This window comes from Rhagoletis pomonella, unplaced genomic scaffold (genome assembly GCF_013731165.1).
Source record: "Rhagoletis pomonella isolate Grant_MI unplaced genomic scaffold, Rhpom_1.0 Rhpom_scaffold_03225, whole genome shotgun sequence".
Taxonomy (NCBI): Eukaryota; Metazoa; Arthropoda; class Insecta; order Diptera; family Tephritidae; genus Rhagoletis; species Rhagoletis pomonella.
Genome location: NW_023461778.1, coordinates 2,100 through 23,142, shown reverse-complemented (window position 1 = coordinate 23,142; position 21,043 = coordinate 2,100). Strand labels below are relative to the sequence as shown.

The 21,043-nt window shown below is 32.6% G+C and overlaps 1 protein-coding gene across 1 annotated transcript; it reads left to right on the top strand.

Moving 5' to 3' along the window:
- Positions 1–2,560: 2,560 nt before the first annotated feature.
- On the top strand, positions 2,561–17,061 carry LOC118754034 (solute carrier family 22 member 21-like; the record flags this gene model as incomplete). Its single annotated transcript, XM_036488903.1, is given in 8 exon segments — positions 2,561–3,131; positions 3,311–3,460; positions 4,424–4,790; positions 7,729–7,996; positions 11,622–11,919; positions 15,047–15,227; positions 15,466–15,611; positions 16,933–17,061. Coding segments are annotated over 8 exon segments (2,110 nt in total), but the record flags the coding sequence as incomplete, so codon positions are not given.
- Between the last annotated feature and the right edge of the window lie 3,982 nt (positions 17,062–21,043).

The window sequence follows — 21,043 nt, the reverse complement described above, 5'->3', positions numbered from 1 at the left end:
CTTTTTATTGCTTTATTGGGCTACATAATTGTATGTGCAAACATACATATAGTACATATAATTGTGTGTATTTTTGTTTATTCGTTGCTTACAGCTGAAGCTTTGAGGGTGAACGAGCGATTGGCCTGATTGGCCCACCTCGTGCGCTGCCAAAGGTGTGATTAGCAGTCAAACTGGCCACTTTGAGTGGATCTTTGTAAGCATGTATTTATGTATATTAGGGTGGCTCGGCAAAAAAATGTGGGTTTTCCACCAGCGTTATAGAATTTATTATAGTTTAAGATCTCCGCCCAAATATTCCGGAAAAATATTAAGATTTACGTGAACTCGTCCAATTCGATATAACCTCCAAAAATCGCATTATTTTAGTTCCGTTTATAACATTTTTATGCAAATCTTTTAAGATTCAACTTTTTTATCATCTCATGTGATTTATTGGAAAAATTTATTTCAAAAATTAACTTAACTAAAAAAAAAACTTTTTTTTCGGATATTTTAAATTTTTTCTAACTCACGTAAATTTTACTCTTTTTCCGAAATATTATGGCAGAAGTCTTGAAATTTTATAATTCCAACAGAAAAACAGTACCGACTTTTTTTTTGTACGTAGAGTGATCCACCCTAATATATATAAAGATATGTATAAACGTATTTTTGTACTTATTAAATGCCATACATGAGCTCAATGTTTTGTTGACTTAAGTGAATTGGTTAAAGTTTTTCACGCATCGTTGAACTTTCTCGGAGTTGCTGGCGTTTTAGAAGAATATTGGTGGGTAAATATACGTGTATGTGTGCGTACCCTTTGGAATAAGCAGGAAAAGTCTCGAAAAAATAGTACCCAATCGAAAGATTAAGAAAACGGTTGGTTTCTATAATAAATTAACAGTACTTTGTTTTGCTTTGGATTAAACGTTTGACGCAAGAAATAGGAAGAAAAATTTAGCTGATAAAATTGTAAAAAAAGATGTGAAAAAGTATAATTAAAAGATGTTACAGGTTATGAAATCATCGGAATATCTTTTTATGCATGTTACCGGATAACTTTGGACAACGGGAACCGTTTTCGATAATTATTTTTTTTTTAACGGAAAGTTGGTATCTCAAAGGTGGTTGCATACTAATTTGGTATAGATCTGATCATTTCATCATGAAGAATCGGTTGTGTTTTTGGTTAAAAATTATTTGTTTCGTTATTTTTCAAGCCATTTCGTAATTCTTTTAACGCCGACCATATTGGACTTTCTTGAATCTTTTAGGATTTTTTTCTGTATTTTTCGGATTGTTTTACATTTTTCTAGCATCGTTCCGTAAGTTATTTTGCGTTTTTGGCATCTTTTCCTGGTTCTTTGGACCATCCGGGACTTTTTATGCCATTCACTCGATTTAAGGGCTTTTGAGATTTTCTGAAAAGTTTTCGAAACCGTATGGCATCTTTTCAGGTTTCTTCGAGACCGTTCAGGATTTTTTTTGGACCATTCCAAAATTTAAGGGTTTCTGGGATACTTTCGATTTGTTTTTAATTTTTTAAGGATCTCTGGTTAATTTTCGGGTTATCTGCCGGATATTTTTGAGCATTTCCGAATTTTTTTTTTGGAGGCTCGTCGCAGTTTTTTGAGCTTTCAGAACTTTTGGGTAGTTTAGTAAAATTTTCAAGAATAATAGGCCAAGTTTTATTTGTTATGAAAATGAATAATTTTTCTGGTATTTTTTTTGGTGCTTTTTGGCCTCTCTTGGAGTAACTTATGCCATTAGTCTTATATTGGCATTTTTGGGTGGGAACAATTCAAGAGCTCTATGGGCTTATGGTTTCTTTGTTAAAAACTGCGAAGCTTTTTGTGACCATTCGCGAATTTTTGAGGATTTCTAAGTTTTTTTTTTTTGCTTTTTGAAACATTTGGGTTTTGTTTGGCACCGTTCCAAGTTGTTTGAGATTTTTCTGGGGCATTTGGAGTTTTTTCAATGGTTTTAAGGATTTTACGGGTCGTTCGGAATTTTTAGCGAATTTTTTTTACTCTTCGGAAGAGTCCGGGAGTTTTCGCAATCTCTAACTTTTGAAACTAAACTTCTCAGAATTTTTACGAACATTTTTGAAACCGTTCGGAATTTAACGAATTGAGTTCAACAGTTTTGGGGATTACTGGTACGTTTTCGATACATTTTTGGGGTTTTTGGGAAACTTATAGGACATTTTCAGGGCTTTCCGGAGTTTTTTTTTTGAGGGGAGGGGGGATTTTTATGAGACCGTTCGCTGTTTTCTTAGAGGTTATTGGAATTTTTTGTAGACCGTTCGGAATATTTTGTGGATCATTTACAAATTCTTCCAATATTTCTAAACGTTTTGTGATTTTTTCTAAATTTTTGATCTAAGTACCGCAAAAAACTTAAGAAATTGCTTTTGTATGAAAATTGGTCGAAACACTCAGAATAAAGCCTGTATCTTCCTTAAGTCAAATAAAACTTTTAAAATAAAATATCATATCACTAAAGCAGATATGTACGTACATAGAATAATAAATTATCTTTTATTCAACGAAATTTTCCCATTTCATCTCATTGCAGTGACCCCATTTGGGAATTATCTGAAAAACAACAAACAACCGTCCTCAGCGCATGCGACCACTACGAATGCCAGTAAATTGATACCGACAATTGTGACGTCGCAAAAAAGTCCGCAACACCACCAACAAAACCAACAAAAGTTACACAAACAAATGACAGCGAAACGTAAAAATTCAAATTCAAATGAGATCAACAACACCAGCAGCGCGAACACTGCGGCGACAGAAGCGCCACCTGCCAATACGATGACAACGACGTCAACACCAGCGACCGCGACTGCGACTGCGACTGCGACAGCAACGGTTGTGACGTCAGCGACAGCAAATAGCGGCACGATCGCTGCCAATAATGGCCCCTCACCACCACCACCACCACCACCGGCAGCAGCAACAAAAGCAACGAGGCGAGAGGCACAAAAAAGCAGCAGCAGCAGCAACAACGGCGAGGATGAGACTGATGTGATCGGCGATCTGGTGGGGCATTTCGGCAAGTGGCAATGCCTGATGACAATGTTGTTGTCGCTGTTTCAGGTGCCCAATACATTTCACATAGCGTCGCCAATCTATCAGGTGAGTCATGGCGCGGAAGTCAAAGCAATGCACATCATTGGTGTGGTGGGTTACTCATACGCCCCGGTGAGCGGTAGCGGCGACATGTGTGGGGCATTGAAACTGTATACAAATTAAATTGTGTTTCCGCCAAAACCGTTTATTTATTTTCTTGTGCGGTTTTTGGTTTTTTTCTTCAGGCGATCAACAAAAATTTTTGGTGCAGTCGACCGCCGCATTTGCAAGATTTGCCGGTGGATGTGTGGCGCAATTTGAGTGATTCGCAAGACAATTGCTTTCAGGCGAACATTGACTGGAGCAAAGTGCACAACGATAGTATACGGTTGCAGGTAAGTAAGTAAATGCACATGGGTACATTAGGGTGCCTCAATAAAATTTTTTGCGATTTTTCTAACAAAGTTATAAAGTTTATTATATTCTAATGGCCTTGCTCATAAAAAATAAAGTAGGTTTATAAATTGACGTTGTCATAAATTTTTCAATTTCATAAACCTTTTTTTAAACTACTTTACTTTTTATGAATATGGCCATAAGACTTCAGCCAAAATATTTCGTAAACATATTAAGAATGACGTGCGAAGGGAAAATACTTCTAAAAACCTCATTATTTTGATTCCCTTGATACAATTTTTTTTTTAAATTTTTAGGCAGACCTTCGATTTAATGTTAGACTCATCTATCATCTAAGGTGATTTTTTAAAAAAATATTTTTTTTTAATAAATTTTATTTAAAAAAGCTAGATTTTTTGAGGTATGTATTTTCAAATCGGTCCACTCGCGCAAATCTTAATATTTTGAAATATTTTTACACAAGTCTTATGATATAATACATTTTATAATTCTCATGGAAAAACAGTATCGAATTCTTTTTTTGATGAATAATGATGCACTCTAATGTACATACATACATCCATACAAGTGGCTAATCTTTAAAACAAGCAGCACTGGAGAATATGTACAAGAACAACAAGTGTAGCATCACAATTAAATACTTCGCATTCACTAAGAATCTGCTGAATAGAATCACAGCAGCCACTGCTTGTCTTAAATCCACCATGCATGTAGATATGTGCATGCTTGTGTGTGTGTGTTCTTCAGTTGCATTCTTGCTGCTGTGCACTCGAGTGCGAAATTCCAACTAATTCGCAATTTCATGTCTGCTCTCTTCTTTCCTCCTTCCTCCTATCTCTTACGCTCGTTGCCATTATTACCCCAACTGTGTGCACCGATGCGTGGCCGTATTACTTCGCAAACACACAAACACATATACACACACCTCCCTCCATCATCAGCCAGCCTTACAACAACAATCGAGCCAACACCAACAGCAGTCACATGGCGTACATGGCAGCTTGCCTCACGACCCCTCGGCGGCAGTGTCTACTTTTCAACACAATCTTATCTTATCACCGCTGGCCGTCGTCCAAAATGCCACACGCATCGCCTGCTCGGCTTGGGAATATGACAGCGATGATAATTTGGGCAACACATGGATTTCGCAGTGGGATTTGGTGTGCGACAAGGAGTACTTTAAGAATGTGGCGGAGATGTTCTTTCTATTGGGTGCGGCAACAGGTGGCATTTTGTCGGGCTATTTGTCGGATAAATTTGGCCGCAAAAAAATGCTTTTCATATCAGCAACGCTGCAGACGATATTTGGTAAGTTTTGGAATGAAGAAGTTTTGGCAGCGGGGAAAATTAAATAAGAGCTGTTTTGCTTAAACGTTTATAATAAAACCGTTGCAATTTTCCTTGTGCGCATATCAAGTGAAAACTGCTTAAAAGAAACAAATATTTTTGATGAGGTTTGCCGCCTGTTTGAAAAATTTTGTTTAATTGAATAAATAGAGTTTTCACGTATCAAAACAGCAAAAACTAAAAAAAAATTAAATTAAATTAAATATTACAAATGAAAAATGTTTGAGATAGCTTTACTAAACAATCTTTTTGAAAGGTTGCCACCTCTCCAAGGGCCTTAAGAACACGGCCCAAATATAACCCTGAAATATGAAAATTTTAATTTTTAGATTATTGCAAAATCGTTGTTTCTTAGTTTTTATTTTATCGGCCAAGAATAAACATTATGCTACGAAGTTATTTTTTTCAAAAAAAAGAAAAAAAAATCGTTGTTTTGGATTTCTAGTTTTTTTGATCATTTATAACCAAATTTATGGAGAGTGTTTTTTATGACTGATTTAAATCCCTTATGATCAAAAAATTTAATCTGAAAATAATTATAATGGACATCACTAAATTCAAAATTAATTATAAAAATTTTTTTGAAAAAATAAACAATCCACAAATAACGATTTTTCTTAATTGAAAAAGTTATAATCAAAAATAACAATCAAAAAATTTATCGATAAAATGAAAGTCCAAAAAAAAACGATCATTATTGATCGAGGAACTTAGAAGTCATAAAATAATTGGTAAATTTGATCGGAAGATAGAAATTCGGTTTTGACGGCTAAATTGGAATTTTAATTATAAAGATTAAAACCGTTACGGTTCCTGCCCAAGAATGCCTTATCTTTTCTTTAGAGTCTCTTGTGCTTTTCATGGCGCAGAATTGTTACTGACTGAGGGACCTTTCTCTCGGCCTGATAATCGATGTGTAAGTAGGTTCACATCCTTCACTGGCATTGCATTCTAAAGCATTCTATTCACAAATTTTCGGTATCCTTCGATACTTCTCGGAATTATTTCGGAGTTTTTTCTGGATTTTCGAGAACATTCGGGGTTTTTTTCGGAAATATAAAAATTAGTTGTTCAAGTTTTTTTTTTAGATTTATCTTTATTTAGTAGGTTTTCTCCTTAGTTTATCTATTTATTATATCGAGCCCTAACCACACATTATTCTGACTGCTATAAAGTTAATTCTGCCCAAAAAGGTTATTTAACTCACTTTCGTAAATGCATTCTCTCTGTGAAATCATTATTTCGTTACGACCTTCTTCATATTTCTAATACAACTGAATATCCTTGCTCTGTTGCGGCTTTTCTTTATTTGCTTGCAATTAAATTTCAACCTTTTCGCATTTAAAGTTGACTTTGACATATACCACAACGTCAACGTCAATAATGTTAAAGCAACAATGAAAAAACAAGAACAAACGAATACTGCAACAACCACATCTACATACATATGTACAACCACATCTTTGACTCAAGCAACTCAACAAAGTCTGATGACTACTTTTACCTTTGATAGGAAATGACTATGAACTTGACAATCAAAAGCAGCTACAACTACATACAAACATACATAATATAAGTTAGCATGCATATATGTATATATGTGTGTACATATAAAGGCCACAAGTACACACGGAAAGACCGCATTCATCCTTTATCGATTGTCGATTGGATTTCCAGCATTGCTGGTCCAGTGCTTAGACACTACTCACAAAAGACATTCGAAATTATCCTTTCAATGACTGCAAGTGGTTGCTGTATTATGTACTTGGTTAGGTTCTGACATATCTGTGTTCGTATGGAAAAGTAGCTTATGTCGAAAGGCTGGCTTTAGTATAAATCGGCATTCACAGCATACGATTTCGAATGACTTACGGGCGCTAAGCCGTTAAACAACTTTTAGCAAATAAACGTGCAAGAAATAGTTCCGGTACTAGCAAGTCAATACTCTTTTAAAGTCTCATCAAAAAATTCTTTGTCGTTAAAAAAAAAAAAAAAGGGAATGACGCATTATACTAAAGCCGGCCTTTCGACATAAGCTACTTTTCCATACGAACACAGATATGTATGTATCTATGCAAACAAGTGAGTACAATACCGCTCGTATGCCATAGAGGATATTCACAAATATTAGCTGATGCATTCATACAATAACGGAATTCCTCGAGATGGTAAGGTCAGTGAAGACCGACCTGCACACATTTTTAAGGCTTGTAAAGAAGCCCTCCACTTAGAAATTGCTTAAGGTAAGGACCTCGTCCTGGCGTAGGTAATAGCTTGCGGTTGAAACGAATTTAATAAGGCTAATATGCAAATATTCCTTGCAAAGGAACTATTGTGGTTTAGACGGGGTAGCTCCTGGTTAGGTTCTCTAACCTTTGCTCTGCATAATGAAGAAGATTATAGAGTGGCATAAATTCCTGAACATCCAATACCATCTCACCCAAGGTTACGTAAACCTGCAGACTAAATGTGAGGCTAACAGCGGCCACGCCGTAAATCCTAGCAAAACTGTACAAAGTCCTGACCCCTCTCAAAATATCGTCCAAATAATTTATAATAAGACTTTTATATGTATTAGGGCGATCCATAATAACGAATTTATGGCCTTTAAAGGATGTAAAAAAATTCTCCCATTTAAAAAAAAATTGTATTCCAATTTTAAAGGAGTCGGTTGGCATCTGTAATTTTGTATGTAAATAACATGAAAAATTTCCGAACGAAATTCTCGCGGAATTGTATGCTTGTCGGATGATAATGTGGAATACCCTAACCACTTTCTCTTCTCTACATAATACGTACGAGGCTACTAAGTTTTTGAAATAAATCTTCTGCATTATATGTAAATTATTTAATATTTTTTATTTCTTTCTCTCCCTATCTCTTTCTCGCCTTCTTACAGGTTTTGCACTCCTCTTCCCCGAATCGTTGGAAATATTTCTGCTGCTGCGCGCTCTGCTCGGTGTTGTCTCCGTGTCGGTGACCTATGCTGGCCTAATATTGGCCATAGAATATGTGGATGGCAAATGGCGTACCATAGCTGGCATGTACAATTTATTTCCACTGCCAATTTCCTACATGGTGATCGCAGGCATTGCCTACCTGACGCAGGATCATCAGCGGCTGCAGCTTTGCATCGGCATACCAGGCATATTCCTGTGTTTTCTATGGTAAGTTGAGATGCTAAACTTAATCTGAAAATGTACTTATTTAAGCGCAAAATTGTTTTTATTGCTTTGATTTTTTAAATAAATTCGCTACCAGAAAAAATGGATAATAAAACGTTAATGAGAGCAAAATTTAACATTCAAACGAATCTACTCATCCAAAAAACATTTGAAAATCCTCTACCAATTTCGCTTTCATCTGTGCTTACCCACTTGTTTATTTTTTTTTTTATTTCGATTTTCGATTTTTGGTTCCGCGTGTGGGCGTCAATTAGACTAAATGTTTTAAATTTTGATCGTTAAACAATTCGTACATGTGCCAGCTGAGCAAACAGACAGACAGTGAAAATAAATAACAAAAGAAATACTCGCACAAGTTTCGAGGTATTGGCTTAATTCAAAAAATAAAAAAAAAATATTTTATGATGCACGCATTTTCGGTAAATTTCATTGAGGTGCTAATTTGTGCTTAAAATTTTATGGATATTCTTCTTGCTTTGCATGTGATGTCTTGAATTTATGGCATCATTAAAATAATCAACGAGAACAAGCAATTTTTAAGCATGGGCAATTAATTTACCATTTTTCAGTTAATATGTACGTCAAAACAGAATATTGAATTAAATTAAAAAAAAATTAAAAAAGTAATATGTATAAGATAAAGAAACATAAATGTAAACAATAAACTAACAAATGATATTAAAAAATAAAATAATTACATATTAAAGGTCAAAATTAAAAAAAAATTGACTTAACAAAATTAATTAAAAAGGAACAGTCCAGCGCCTTCGTCTTGGTCTGCAGGCTGTATCGGAGATACACCCGCTAAATTTAAACGTAGAATACGTGGTATGGTTAAGAGCATATCCAAGTCAAAAACGAAAGCACAAACTAAGAAAAAAATATCGATAACAAAAGCGATAATAAAATCGATAACAAAATCGATAAAAATATCGATAACAAAATCGTTAACTAAATCGATTACAAAATCGATAAAAAATCGATTACAAAATCTATCGAAAAATCGATTACAAAATCGATAACAAAATCGATTCCAAAGTCAATAACAAAATTGATAACAAAATCTATCAAAAAATCCATTACAAAATCGGTAATAAATTCGATAAAAAAATCGATAAAACTATCGATAACAAAAGCGATGGCAATATCGATAGCAAAATCGGTAAAAAAACCGATAAAAATACCGACAGCAAAAGCGATAACAATATCTATAGAAAAATCGATAAAAATATTGATGACAAAAGCGACAAAAATATCGATAACAAAAGCGATAACAATATCGATAGCAAAATTGTTAAAACAATCAAGAAAAATATCGATAACAAAACCGATAAATAATCAATAATAAAATCAATAACAGAATCGATTACAAAATCGATAACAAAATCGATAAAAATATCGATCATTATATCGATATGTTCCGAAAATATCGATAGCAAAATCAATAACAACATCGATACAAATTTCGATAACAAAATCGGTGAAAATATCGGTAACAAAACCGATAAAAATATCGATGGCAAAATCGATTAAAATATCGGCAACAAAATCGATAAAAATATCGATAACAAAACCAAACAGATCCACATTAACTGAAACTTTCATATGTACGTATATATGCATTTACATATGTACATACGCTGCGATCAAAAGCCGCATTACATACGCATACATACTTTTTGTCTCCTTCCCACACTTCCAACATATGCACGTGTTTGCAAAATGATGACGAGGTGATTTTGTATGGAAAATCATTTATGCCCATATATTTGAATAAAATAAACATATATAGAAGATATCAACCAATACTTCCCATATACCAAACGAAAGGAAAACTCTTGAATTTTTGATTAAAGAAAACAAAAACAAAATCATTCGAGCGGTTTTCGATCATTTTGGTAATGAAAAAAAATTGCAAATTTTTTCAACAATTTTTTGCCTTAAAATGCTCAATATTTGTTAAATTTATATAAAATTTGTACCCGATAATATTTCTACTGCTCCAAAGAACCTATATCCCGAAAATGAAAGTTATATATGCCAACAATAAGTTGCTAGAGCACTTTAAAGGCTCAAAATTGACCCCAAAATAAGGCAATGTTTACCGTTGTTTTTTACGACAGAAACCGAATTGGTTATTTACAAAAAATGAATCTGTCGACAGGTTTGGAATTTTATCTTTGAAACGCCATACTTTTCTTTGAAATCGCTTTATTAGTTCTCGTGCAATAAGCGTTTTTGTGAAGCTCTAAAAATTACAACTACAACATTTGAACATAGCCCCCATACCTTAAGGTAAGACGTATTCTACGTCAATAAAGTTTAAATAAATAATACAAAATTGTATTATATTAAAAAATGAAGTAATATCAAATTAGAAACAATAATATATAATAATTTATATAAACCAAATAAAAACCAAAATTAAAAAATAAAAAAAGCAAGTAAAGTAAATGTATTATAATTAACCTTATTTCATTTAATAACTTTTATTAAATTTAAAAATGAAGAGAAATAAAACAAAAGACATTAAAACTAAATAAAAATAAATAAAATTACAAGTATAAACTAAATAGCAAATATTAAATTAAAAAATGAAGTGAAACAAAAGAATTAAAAACCAAAATTCAAAAATAAAAATTAACAGAAATAAAATAAAAAAACTAATTTAAAATATATAAAATTACAAACATTAACGAAAAAAATAGGACGTAAAATAAAAAAAATAATTATTAAATAAAATTGTTTTAATTAAAAAAAGTTTATTAGGCTAAAAAAATTTAATTATAAAAAAGCATTAAAATTAAATAAACAGAATGAAAAACGGAAGTATTAATAAAATATAATGAAATAAAATAAAAATGAAATTAAATCAAAAATAGTTTCACAAACAAATATATTACATACATATATAAATAAATACAAATCAAATAAAATTGTAAACTAAAATATAAGTTTAGTTAAATTTATTTACTTTAAAAAAATTGTATTAAGTTAAAAATAAAGTGATATTATACAAAATACATTAAAATTAAATAAACAGAATAAAAAATCTAAAAATAAAAAATTCTATAAAAATAAATCTAATTGAATTACTTAAGAAAAAAATAATAAAATTTAAATTTAAGTTAAATAAAAAATAAAGGAAAACAGTAAACTTAAAAATAACGCAAAATAAATAAAATCCAATCAAATTTAGTTTAATTAGGAAACTGCATTAAATTAAAAAAATAGCTGAAGGGCTATAAAAAAAATTATTTAAATAAATAATAAAATTAACCAGTACTAAAAAAATACACGGCTACCATGCTGCCGAATAAGACTTCTTTTTCGTGACTATTTATGTGCCGTTGAGAATTTGTTCAGGGTTCTTTGCATTTTATTTTTCTGGATTTTTCTTTGGGGGGTTTTTCAGCTTTTCATCGGAATGCTTCGGAATTCCGTCGGGCCTCTCCGGACCTAAAAATTATAATTATTCAAAGAGAAATCCACGAGAACTAAAGTAATTTTTTCTACTGAATTTCATTGAAAAACTCTGTGACTGTGCGCATTTAAAACATATTTTTTTTTCTAGTCTAATCTTGCCTTTTAACTATTTCATTCTCAGGTTTGTTGTGCCCGAATCTCCACGTTGGCTGCTGGTCAAAGGACATATTGCCGAAGTAAAAGTTATTGTACAGCGTGCAGCTAAATTTAACGGACGCCAGCTGCCACCGGACTTTGAGTCAATGTTGAGGCCACCGTCACAGGAAGATTCCTCACAGAATTGCGTCAGCCTTTTCAATTCGCGTTACCTGAGTTGTGTGACAATTTGCTTTCTTTGCATTTGGTTCACCATGAATTTGGTGTACTACGGCCTGATATTAAATATGAGTTCATTTGGCGGAAATGTTTACTTGAATTCGGTAAGTACAAGTAAATAAATGAGTATTTTCGTATAGGCAATGGCAACAATTTTACAAAATTTTAGGGAAATTTGAGCATTTTTCATTCAAAATTCGAGTTTTTTGTGTCCTTTTATAGATTAATGGTATAGTTTCTTTTCCATAACTGCTGAATAAGCTAAGCTGAGCTTCGCGGCAAACCACGTCGTATACGCAATGTGAATGATGAACCTCAGAATAGATTTTCTTTTGCAGAAAAATTTATTTACAAATACGAACAATATTAAGAACTTAAATACAAAGAAAATCTGGATTTAATAAATCCTTGCTGCATATCTAGAATATATGTATGTAGGCTTTTCCATACCTATTGGTTATTAAGCATACAACTAAGCTCTAACAAGTTTACAAACAAGAAAAAATTAATTTCCTTACCTCGGACTGACATACACTTACATATATATAATTGAACTCAAAAGTAATGGATGTGTTAACTGGAAAATCCATTAAAATATTTGAAGTATGTAGTGTTTAAGTTTTAGTTAGACAGCAAATTTAATTTGTTGTGCTTTACTGTGATTTCCTCTTAAATCTAATTGAATATTCCAAACAGAAATTAATAAGTGCCATGGAGATAGAAGGTAAATTTTACATGTCGACATTTCACTATTCTAATAGCCAAATACTTGTTTACATACCGATTGTTCTCTGCATCACGGACACAATACAAAACTTTTACTAATGAACAGTAGCAAATATCTCCAAGACCTCTAACATGTAATATTTACTTGCCAAATAACGAGGCATATTGGTATCTGGCGAAAGGTCATACATATGTACGTGACAGTAGGTTCCGACTAGGGATGCTAATTTTTTCGCTTTTTACGATCCCGAATTTTCCGGATGTCATTATCACAATCCCGGAATCCCAGCTTTATTACCGGGACTTAGATATTCATTACTTTTCAAAAACTTAAATCGAAAAAAATTGTTTCTATCTCTCCTAAAATAAAATAAATAATAAATAAATGGCATCAGGATTTATTTTAAAGGGCTTTGTGATTTCAAAATCATTTTTGAATTACTGGGGTCAGAGTGAAAAACTAAAAACGCGATTTTACTATATTTGGCCCATGATTTCGCGAATATATTGATTTTTGTGTGTAAAATTTACTATCGCACGGTGTTGTATGTATAATGAGCTAGAAATTTATAAAAAAAAAATATTAATTATTAAATAAAAAAGAATTATAACCAATACTGGTCAAAAAAAAGAGTTTCTATTGTGACCATCACTGCAAATTAAAAATCCCGAAAATCCCGGGATTATCGAGACCGCGATTTTCTAGACCTTAAACAGGCCGGGATTAACATTCCTAGTTCCGTCACACTTCCGCTACTTTGAAAGAATTCGTTGAGATTTTAAAAACTTTGGTTTGCAGGAAAGACGAATTTATATAAGGTGGTGTTACCAGAGCTGTTGATTTTTCACCTCGATGGTTCTTCATATCAAAACTATATATTTGTTATACACTTGTTTTAATTCTTACTGTCATTTCGTGTGTAAAATTTGTTAGTGTAATTTTTGTTTTTGTGCCGCTACTAACATCTTATATAAATTCGGGTTGAGCTCATATCACGCATTGAGATGTACATACCTCCAAAATTCCCGAACATTTTGAAGAATGAAAAGGCGTGAGGGATAGTTTATTGGTTTAGCGAGATGCGGTATCGGTGGCGTATGTACGGCTTCGCTGGCAGCCAAATGTACAGCTGAACCAAGACTACTTTATTATCCGATACACATTTTTTAGTCTTCAAGAAGAACACATAAATTCTCGCATATACTGGCTGCGTTTCTTTATACATTCCGGATAATCCCATTTCACAGCCGGAATAAACAGAATGCGTTTGAAATATACGTCAACATATCATCAGGAACGTTCTAAAGAATAAATAAACAGAAAAGTTTATTCCAAACGTTCAGAATGAATAAAGAAATTCAGCCACTATGTACAGAAATTTTTATATGTAGATATTATTTATTGTTTTGGAACTATGCCATAATATTTTGCTATATTTTCTTGTCACCTGATTTCAAAAGCGTACGTTGACATACAATGAAACTAATTCATATTTGACAGAGCGACAACAAAGCGTTTGTAGTACAGTGAAACACCTATAGGTTCTTTATAATCTTACAAACAAATTCATAAAAATATAGAAGACATTAAGTGCTTTGTATATACAATTTTTTTATGAAAATGTCACCTGATAAACCTTTATAAATAAGGTCAGCAAAAAAAAAACGACGAAAAATTCAAGTTTTTTAAAAAATTACGTTAAAAAAATAAATAGTTTTGTTTGCCAACGGAACTTAAACCGTCAATATATTTCGAAGGTTTTCATGCTAAAAATGTTTTTGTTATATCAATGGAACATTTTTGTATGAAAAATTTTGCATTTTTTCAGGGGACTCAGCAGAAGTATTACAATGTTGAGTTTTCAGTTTTATCAACATTCGTTATATCGAGGTTTTACTGTAATATTTTTTTATATCTAATCAAAAAGTTGTTTGTTGTTTTATTATTTTGATGTCTGAACTGCTGCTCAGATGCGGATCAACAGACCTTCTGAGTACCTTAGCAGCATCACGTATTCCTTCCAAAAGAAACTCGAGCCCTAACCGCCAAAAGGATTTTATTTTGCCACAGCAATGCATTTAGATGCTTTTAGAACATTTCTGCATCAAAAAAAAAAAAAAAAAAAAAATTAAAAAAAAAAAGTCGCTTACTTCTTTAAGCGTTTACGGCTCAAAATGTTATGAATTTATGTAAATGTTTTCAGGCTATAACCTAGGTCGAAATTGTATGTATTTTGCAACGAAATAACCTAATTGGCAGTCAAAATAAGATGAATTAATTAAATTAATTTAATAAATTCTTTTGATTGCAGACATTTAATCAAACAAATTAATAACAGACTTTTTACTTTCGTGTTCTCTTTCCCGCTTCTTATGCCATGTGTTAACTACCGACTGCACACACACACACACCACTAATCGCCGCCTTATACCACTACAAAAAAAAAACAACAACTATTCATAAATGAATTTAATCAACCTACATCACTAACCAACCGGCATCAGGCTTTAGCTGGCCTAGTCGAAATTCCTGCCATTGCCATTGCCATGTACATTATCACCAAGGTTGGCAAAAAGTGGCTATTCAGCGCCACATTCTTCTGTACGAGCCTCGCCTGCTGTTGTGCAGCCATTACCGAGGGCAATGATGACCAACTCTGGCTGAAGATTACATTCCTCATGATTGGTAAGTGTGTGACATGCTTGAATTGAAATCACATAAATACACAAAGACATACATATGTATGTATGTATGTATGTGGCGCAAGTATTACAACTCAATCAGAATTTAATTGAATCGCATACAAACAATTTACATGTGTTTACACCTACACACACACACAGCGATATGCATCGCACAAATTCATGCTTGATTGCCTTACAAGCTTTCACTGATGCTACTTGTCGTATCTTTGTGTTTGCAGGTAAATTCACCATCAGCGCCGGCAATACCATAATGCCCGTCTACACCGCCGAGCTCTATCCGACCGCCATACGTAATGTTGGTGTTGGTGCTTGCAATGTGGCCGCTGGTGCCGCATTAATACTAACGCCATATTTATCATTGTTGGTAAGTTGAACAGATACAAAATAAATTTCTATAATTCAAAATATGTATGTACGTATATACATTAGGGTGGCCGAAAAATACATAGGTAAATCTACTTTTTTGTTTGCATTCTAGTGTTTCTTTTTTGTCTGCATTCTACTAAGTCATTTCTGTGGGTATGTGGTAAAAAATTTTGAAAAATAGAGTTGCCACATATTTGAAATTTTTAAATTATTTAAAGACTCAATAAAGTAATTAGGTTTCTTCATCAAAGCTAAAAGCGTTGGAAGAGATTAAAAGCATTTTTATTCGGGGTTGCCACTTTTCTAAAAAAATACAACAATTGCTATTAAAAATTTAAGCTTACTTAATACCACAATATGGGTATCAAATGGAAGGTTTATGCACTCCGAGCAAGGTTTTTGAAAATACATACCTTAATTCAGATATATTTTTGGATAGGGTTGCCATTTATCTATAATAAAAAACTTTTTGAGTGTCAAACAAAAGGTGCTAAAATGAAGTATTAACCCCTACTTATTTCTGCATAGAGTCGGCACCTATCTAAAAAATTAAAATGAGTGCGCTATATCGTAGCTACAATGTCAAACTATCGAATGTGCAAAAATGCATATTGCATCATTTCACTTAACTTGCATAATTACCTCATCTTAGTTAAAATATGGGTGGCGACCCTATTTAAAAACATGTTAGTCCAAAGCTTATGCGTACACCTTTCGTGTGATACCCATATTGTGGTATTAAACAAGCTTAAATTTATAATAATCATTGTTCTATTTTTTTAGACAGATGGCAACCGAGTTCAAAACTATTTTTAAATTTCTTCAAACGCTTTTTGTTTTAATAAAGAAACTTAATTATTTTATTGACCTTTAAATAATTTTAAATTTTCAAACATCTGGCTACCAAATTCTTCAATTTTTTTAAAACAAACCTACAGAAAACATCGATTAAGATGCATAAATAATTAAACACATCCATTGAGCTGCTCGTTCGTGATGTGGTTATGAAAACATAAAATAAAATTTGTTTATATATAACTGTTAGGATTATCGGTTATTAAAACAGACTTAGTAATTTTTTTTTTTATTTGGGCCACCCTAATATACATATGTATTTATATACTATGTATGCATGTATGTTTAAAATAGTGTATGATTAATGCGGGTAAGCATGTTTGGGCAAATCCCTTGCCATGCTTCATTGGTCAAAAATGTTGTCGCATATTTTCGAAGCCATCACTTAATCTTTCAGCTTTTTGACATTTTTTCACATAATTTACTGATGCATTGTTTGCTATTTTTACTTTTCAATTGTACAGCATAAAATTGAGATACATTTTATGATGACACTGCTCACCGCATTTGCATTCTTTGGCGGTTTTGTTGTGCTGTTCCTACCCGAATCCGCATCTGCTCAAACGAAATCGGAACCGCGCGAGGAAAAGTAAGTAAAAAAAAATTAAAAAAATTTTACTAAAACATAGAATATTTAACAAAGCAATGTCGGAAAAGGTTTACAGAATGAATGGATAATTACTAGAAACTTCTAAAGCACTAAAGGGCAAACAGTAAACACCCATACCATGACAGTTGAGTTTCCACGAATGCCATTAATTTGACTAGAGCTTCAGTATCAGTTTTGCATTTCTTAATCCTCCCGAAATCATGGTTAGCCTTGTTATAGCTCCTCGCAATGATGTTTAGATTTTCTTTGTTAACCACTCTCCAATCGTGGATAGGTATGCCTGGGTAAAACTCTAAGATCATCTCTTATATTTCCGCTGAGTCTGACGGTGTGACTAGTACCCTCTATAGGGATAGAATGCTCCTAGATAGACTTAGGCTGCTTAATCGATGACAGCTTTATCCAGATCTACTATGACCACATGGCAAAGTGCGTTGGTTCAATTTTATTTAGATCCTGGGCGATCCTCACTTCTTCGCTAGTTCGGTGTTTGTGTTGCGGGTCTCAACTTTTGCGAAAAGATCTACCTTTTTGACTTCCCATACAATGGTGTATCTTAATACTAAAGAGGGATCGGTGGGATCGTAGTTCTAGTAGTTCTCCGTAATCCGGTGGCAATGAGTAGTTCAGGAAGTTGCGGGGTATCCGAAATACTTTTTCGTGGCTGGGATTTATGAAGCGCCCCAACATGGGAAGGTGGCGGATTTTATTATATCTCTTGTTCGAGCTATGAAAGTGAGAGCAAACGGGTTTAGGCTGGCCTGAGTACGAGCTGAATAGAAAAACGTAGCGGCGGCTGTGAATCCAATATTCTTTACTACCAGGTTCGCTGATTACACTGATCGCCGTCCACCTCACTAATATCCCACAGAATAGTATTGGCCTACCAATAGCCGCGATTATCCAATTTGAAAGGGAGTGGGTAGGAAAAATGTCTCATTTGCTATCCAACATCCTTTATCATGTTTACATTGCCTCTTTGGTTTGTTTTACGCAGATTGAGCTCGGCCAGAGTTCTGCACGACAATTTTCTATCTTTAATTACACCCAGCAAATTTTACGTCCATGAAAAGAATTAGGTCTACGTCTCTTAGAATCGGATGCCCACATCTATTGCCCTACTTCTCCGTGTAAATGAGACCAAAAAAATTATTTCCTTTCAGTTTTCATAAAAAAATCTCATCTCCGTTGTTGGTGGGTGGTTCCGACAGGGTAGGAGTATGATATATTGTGGAGCGATTTTCCAACCCATTCTTCCAAGTCATTTTTCTTTTTGAATAGTTGCCATTTGTCCATCGCTAAATGCCATATGGTTTGCGAAGTTCAAATCAGTTTCGATTCGATTCTCTGAAAATATATGAAGAAAATTTTTGTAATAAATTTATCTAGGTTATGTGTAGTCTTTTTTTATTAATATATTTTTCTTTCTATCTGTCTTTACTTTCAGATGTTAGAGCTAACCAACTTTTATCTGACCACAACTAAACATTTAAATGTTACAGTAAATGGATGTTTGTCAAAATACGACGAATTTACTAAGCAAACCAAAATCGGAACAACTTGTCGTTACCGAAAACATACTAAACAGCTGTGCAGAGCAGCAATATATTGTGAAGTAAGAAAACAAAAAAATTAAGGAAAACAAACACAAAGTACATATGAATGCATTACTAAGAATAAGTAAATTAAAGAGAAAAAAAAAATATTTATATTTTGGCTGGACCAAAATAAATAGAAACATAGTTATGTAATTATAACACACACACACAAACTCAGTTAAAAAACAAATACAAATTTTATTTTTATTTGCTAACAAATACACTACAAAAGAAGTATTTACTTAACTATATATAGCGCTTATCCTAACTTTACGACACTCATATATTGACAAGAGTTGACTACTTACTTTATTATTTTTTAATTTTAATTATTTCTTTCTTTCGTAAAAATTTCGAGCCTTTTAACTAGATTTCTTAGAAAGATAAAGACGAAAATGGAGATAGTGAGAAATACACAAGACTTGGAGTAACTGAAAGAGTAAGAAAATTAATTGAAAATTTTCAATAGGAATCGAAATAAATTCAGTCATAAAAGTTACCGAAATTTATCGAATCATCGAAGTTTATAATTATCGAAATTTATCGAGTTATCCATGCTTATTGAGTTATCGCATCGTATCGAATTATTCAAATTGATCAATATTTATTGAGTTGACGAAATTTATAGACACAGAAACTTAGTTGTCGAAACTTACGGACAGTTATCAGGCTATACAAATTTATAGAAACTTTATCGAAATTTGTTAAGTTAACGAAATTCATTTATTAACGAAGTTTATGGAGTTTTCGTAATGCATCGGGTTCTTTCAACTTACAGAGTTATCGATAATTATTGATCTACTGAAATTGGTTGGTTCAACGAATCGAAGTTTATGGAATTTTCAAAACATATCGATTTATCGAAATTTCAAGGATATATAAGTTTATCGAGTTATCACTGCTTATCGAGTTTTATAGCGTTAACAGAGTGTAACGAGTTATCGGAATGGGGTTGCCAAAATTAGAAATTTTTAAAGGTATCCAAAGTTTATTAAGTTATCGATTTATATCGTAACATATATATTTTTGAGTTATCGAAATTTATCGAGCCCTCGAATTTCACAGTTATCGAAATTAGTCGAGTTATCGACTTATGTTAAGCTATCGGATTTTAGTGTTCTTGAAATTCATCGAATTATCGATATGTATCAAACCATTTAAAATTTATCGATAAACTGGAATGTATCGGGTCAATTCCACGGCCTGCCGAAGTCCTTCAAAGATATACAAAATTTTAGTCATGTTTTAGTTCCAAAGCAGAAGACTTTCCGGTACGTGCTAAGTTAAAAAAACCTCTCCAAGGCTCTTAAAATCTTGGAAAACGGTCGAATTTCGACAGTAACTGGCGCTCTAGTATAGAAAAAAGGTCGAGCATACTTCGTATGGAAGAAAAGGACGATGTCAACAAAAAAAAATTGCCAAAAGTCAACGGCAAGCCCCAGCTACTTCAGGCATGTACTTTATTGTACTAAAATTAAATGGGCTACAAAACTGCGTACTCGAATTTTTCTAAGAAGTCCAATTAAAAATCTTAATGAAAGTTTTTTTTTATTTTTAATGTTGCTTTGAGCTTTGTACCACGATTATGTTTATTAGGAAAAATGGAAAAAACAACAATGTCTAAGCGCTAGAAGTTATAGCTGCTATTTCGGAGATCACCACATCTCCTCATCAGACTTCTTTTTGTAGACTGCAGCAGGTATATTTGATAGTTTCTGGCTCACCCTAAACTATTAAAGTTGTTTTGACTTTTTTTTGCTAATATTACACAAACATCGAAACTTGGATTTATACGATTTTTGTTAGAGAATAAACTATAAAAAAATAACTTTTGTTAATATGTGAGTGAGTATAGTTTGATAAACACTATAGTTTATACATAAAAATATAAAAAAGAAGGCAATTTATTTCTAACATATCAGTTGCAACATTAAAAAATATATAATTTGTTTCTTTTTTTTTTATCAAAATAAGCTTCCAAACCGAAAGTAAAAGTTACAAAAAATACGATAGATATATATGTATGTTTATTATCTACTATGCAAACATATCCACAAATTTTTACAATAAAGTGCAATAGTTAAATGCAAAAAGTTATTTAATACAGGCAGGACCTTTTGTTGCAAATCCAACATGTTCAAGAAACACGTTTTGATAAGATTTAAGAAAAAAAAGTGTTACAAAAATCAAATTACATAAAATAGGCACATAGCACATAGTACATACATACAGATGAGAAATAGTTACAGATATCTATGTAAGTGTTTTTCGCAACATATGCCAATTAAATTAAAAAATATCTCTGTGTAAATGTGTGCTTAAAATAAGTATAAAAAGTTTTGGCAAACATAAAAAGTTAATATTACA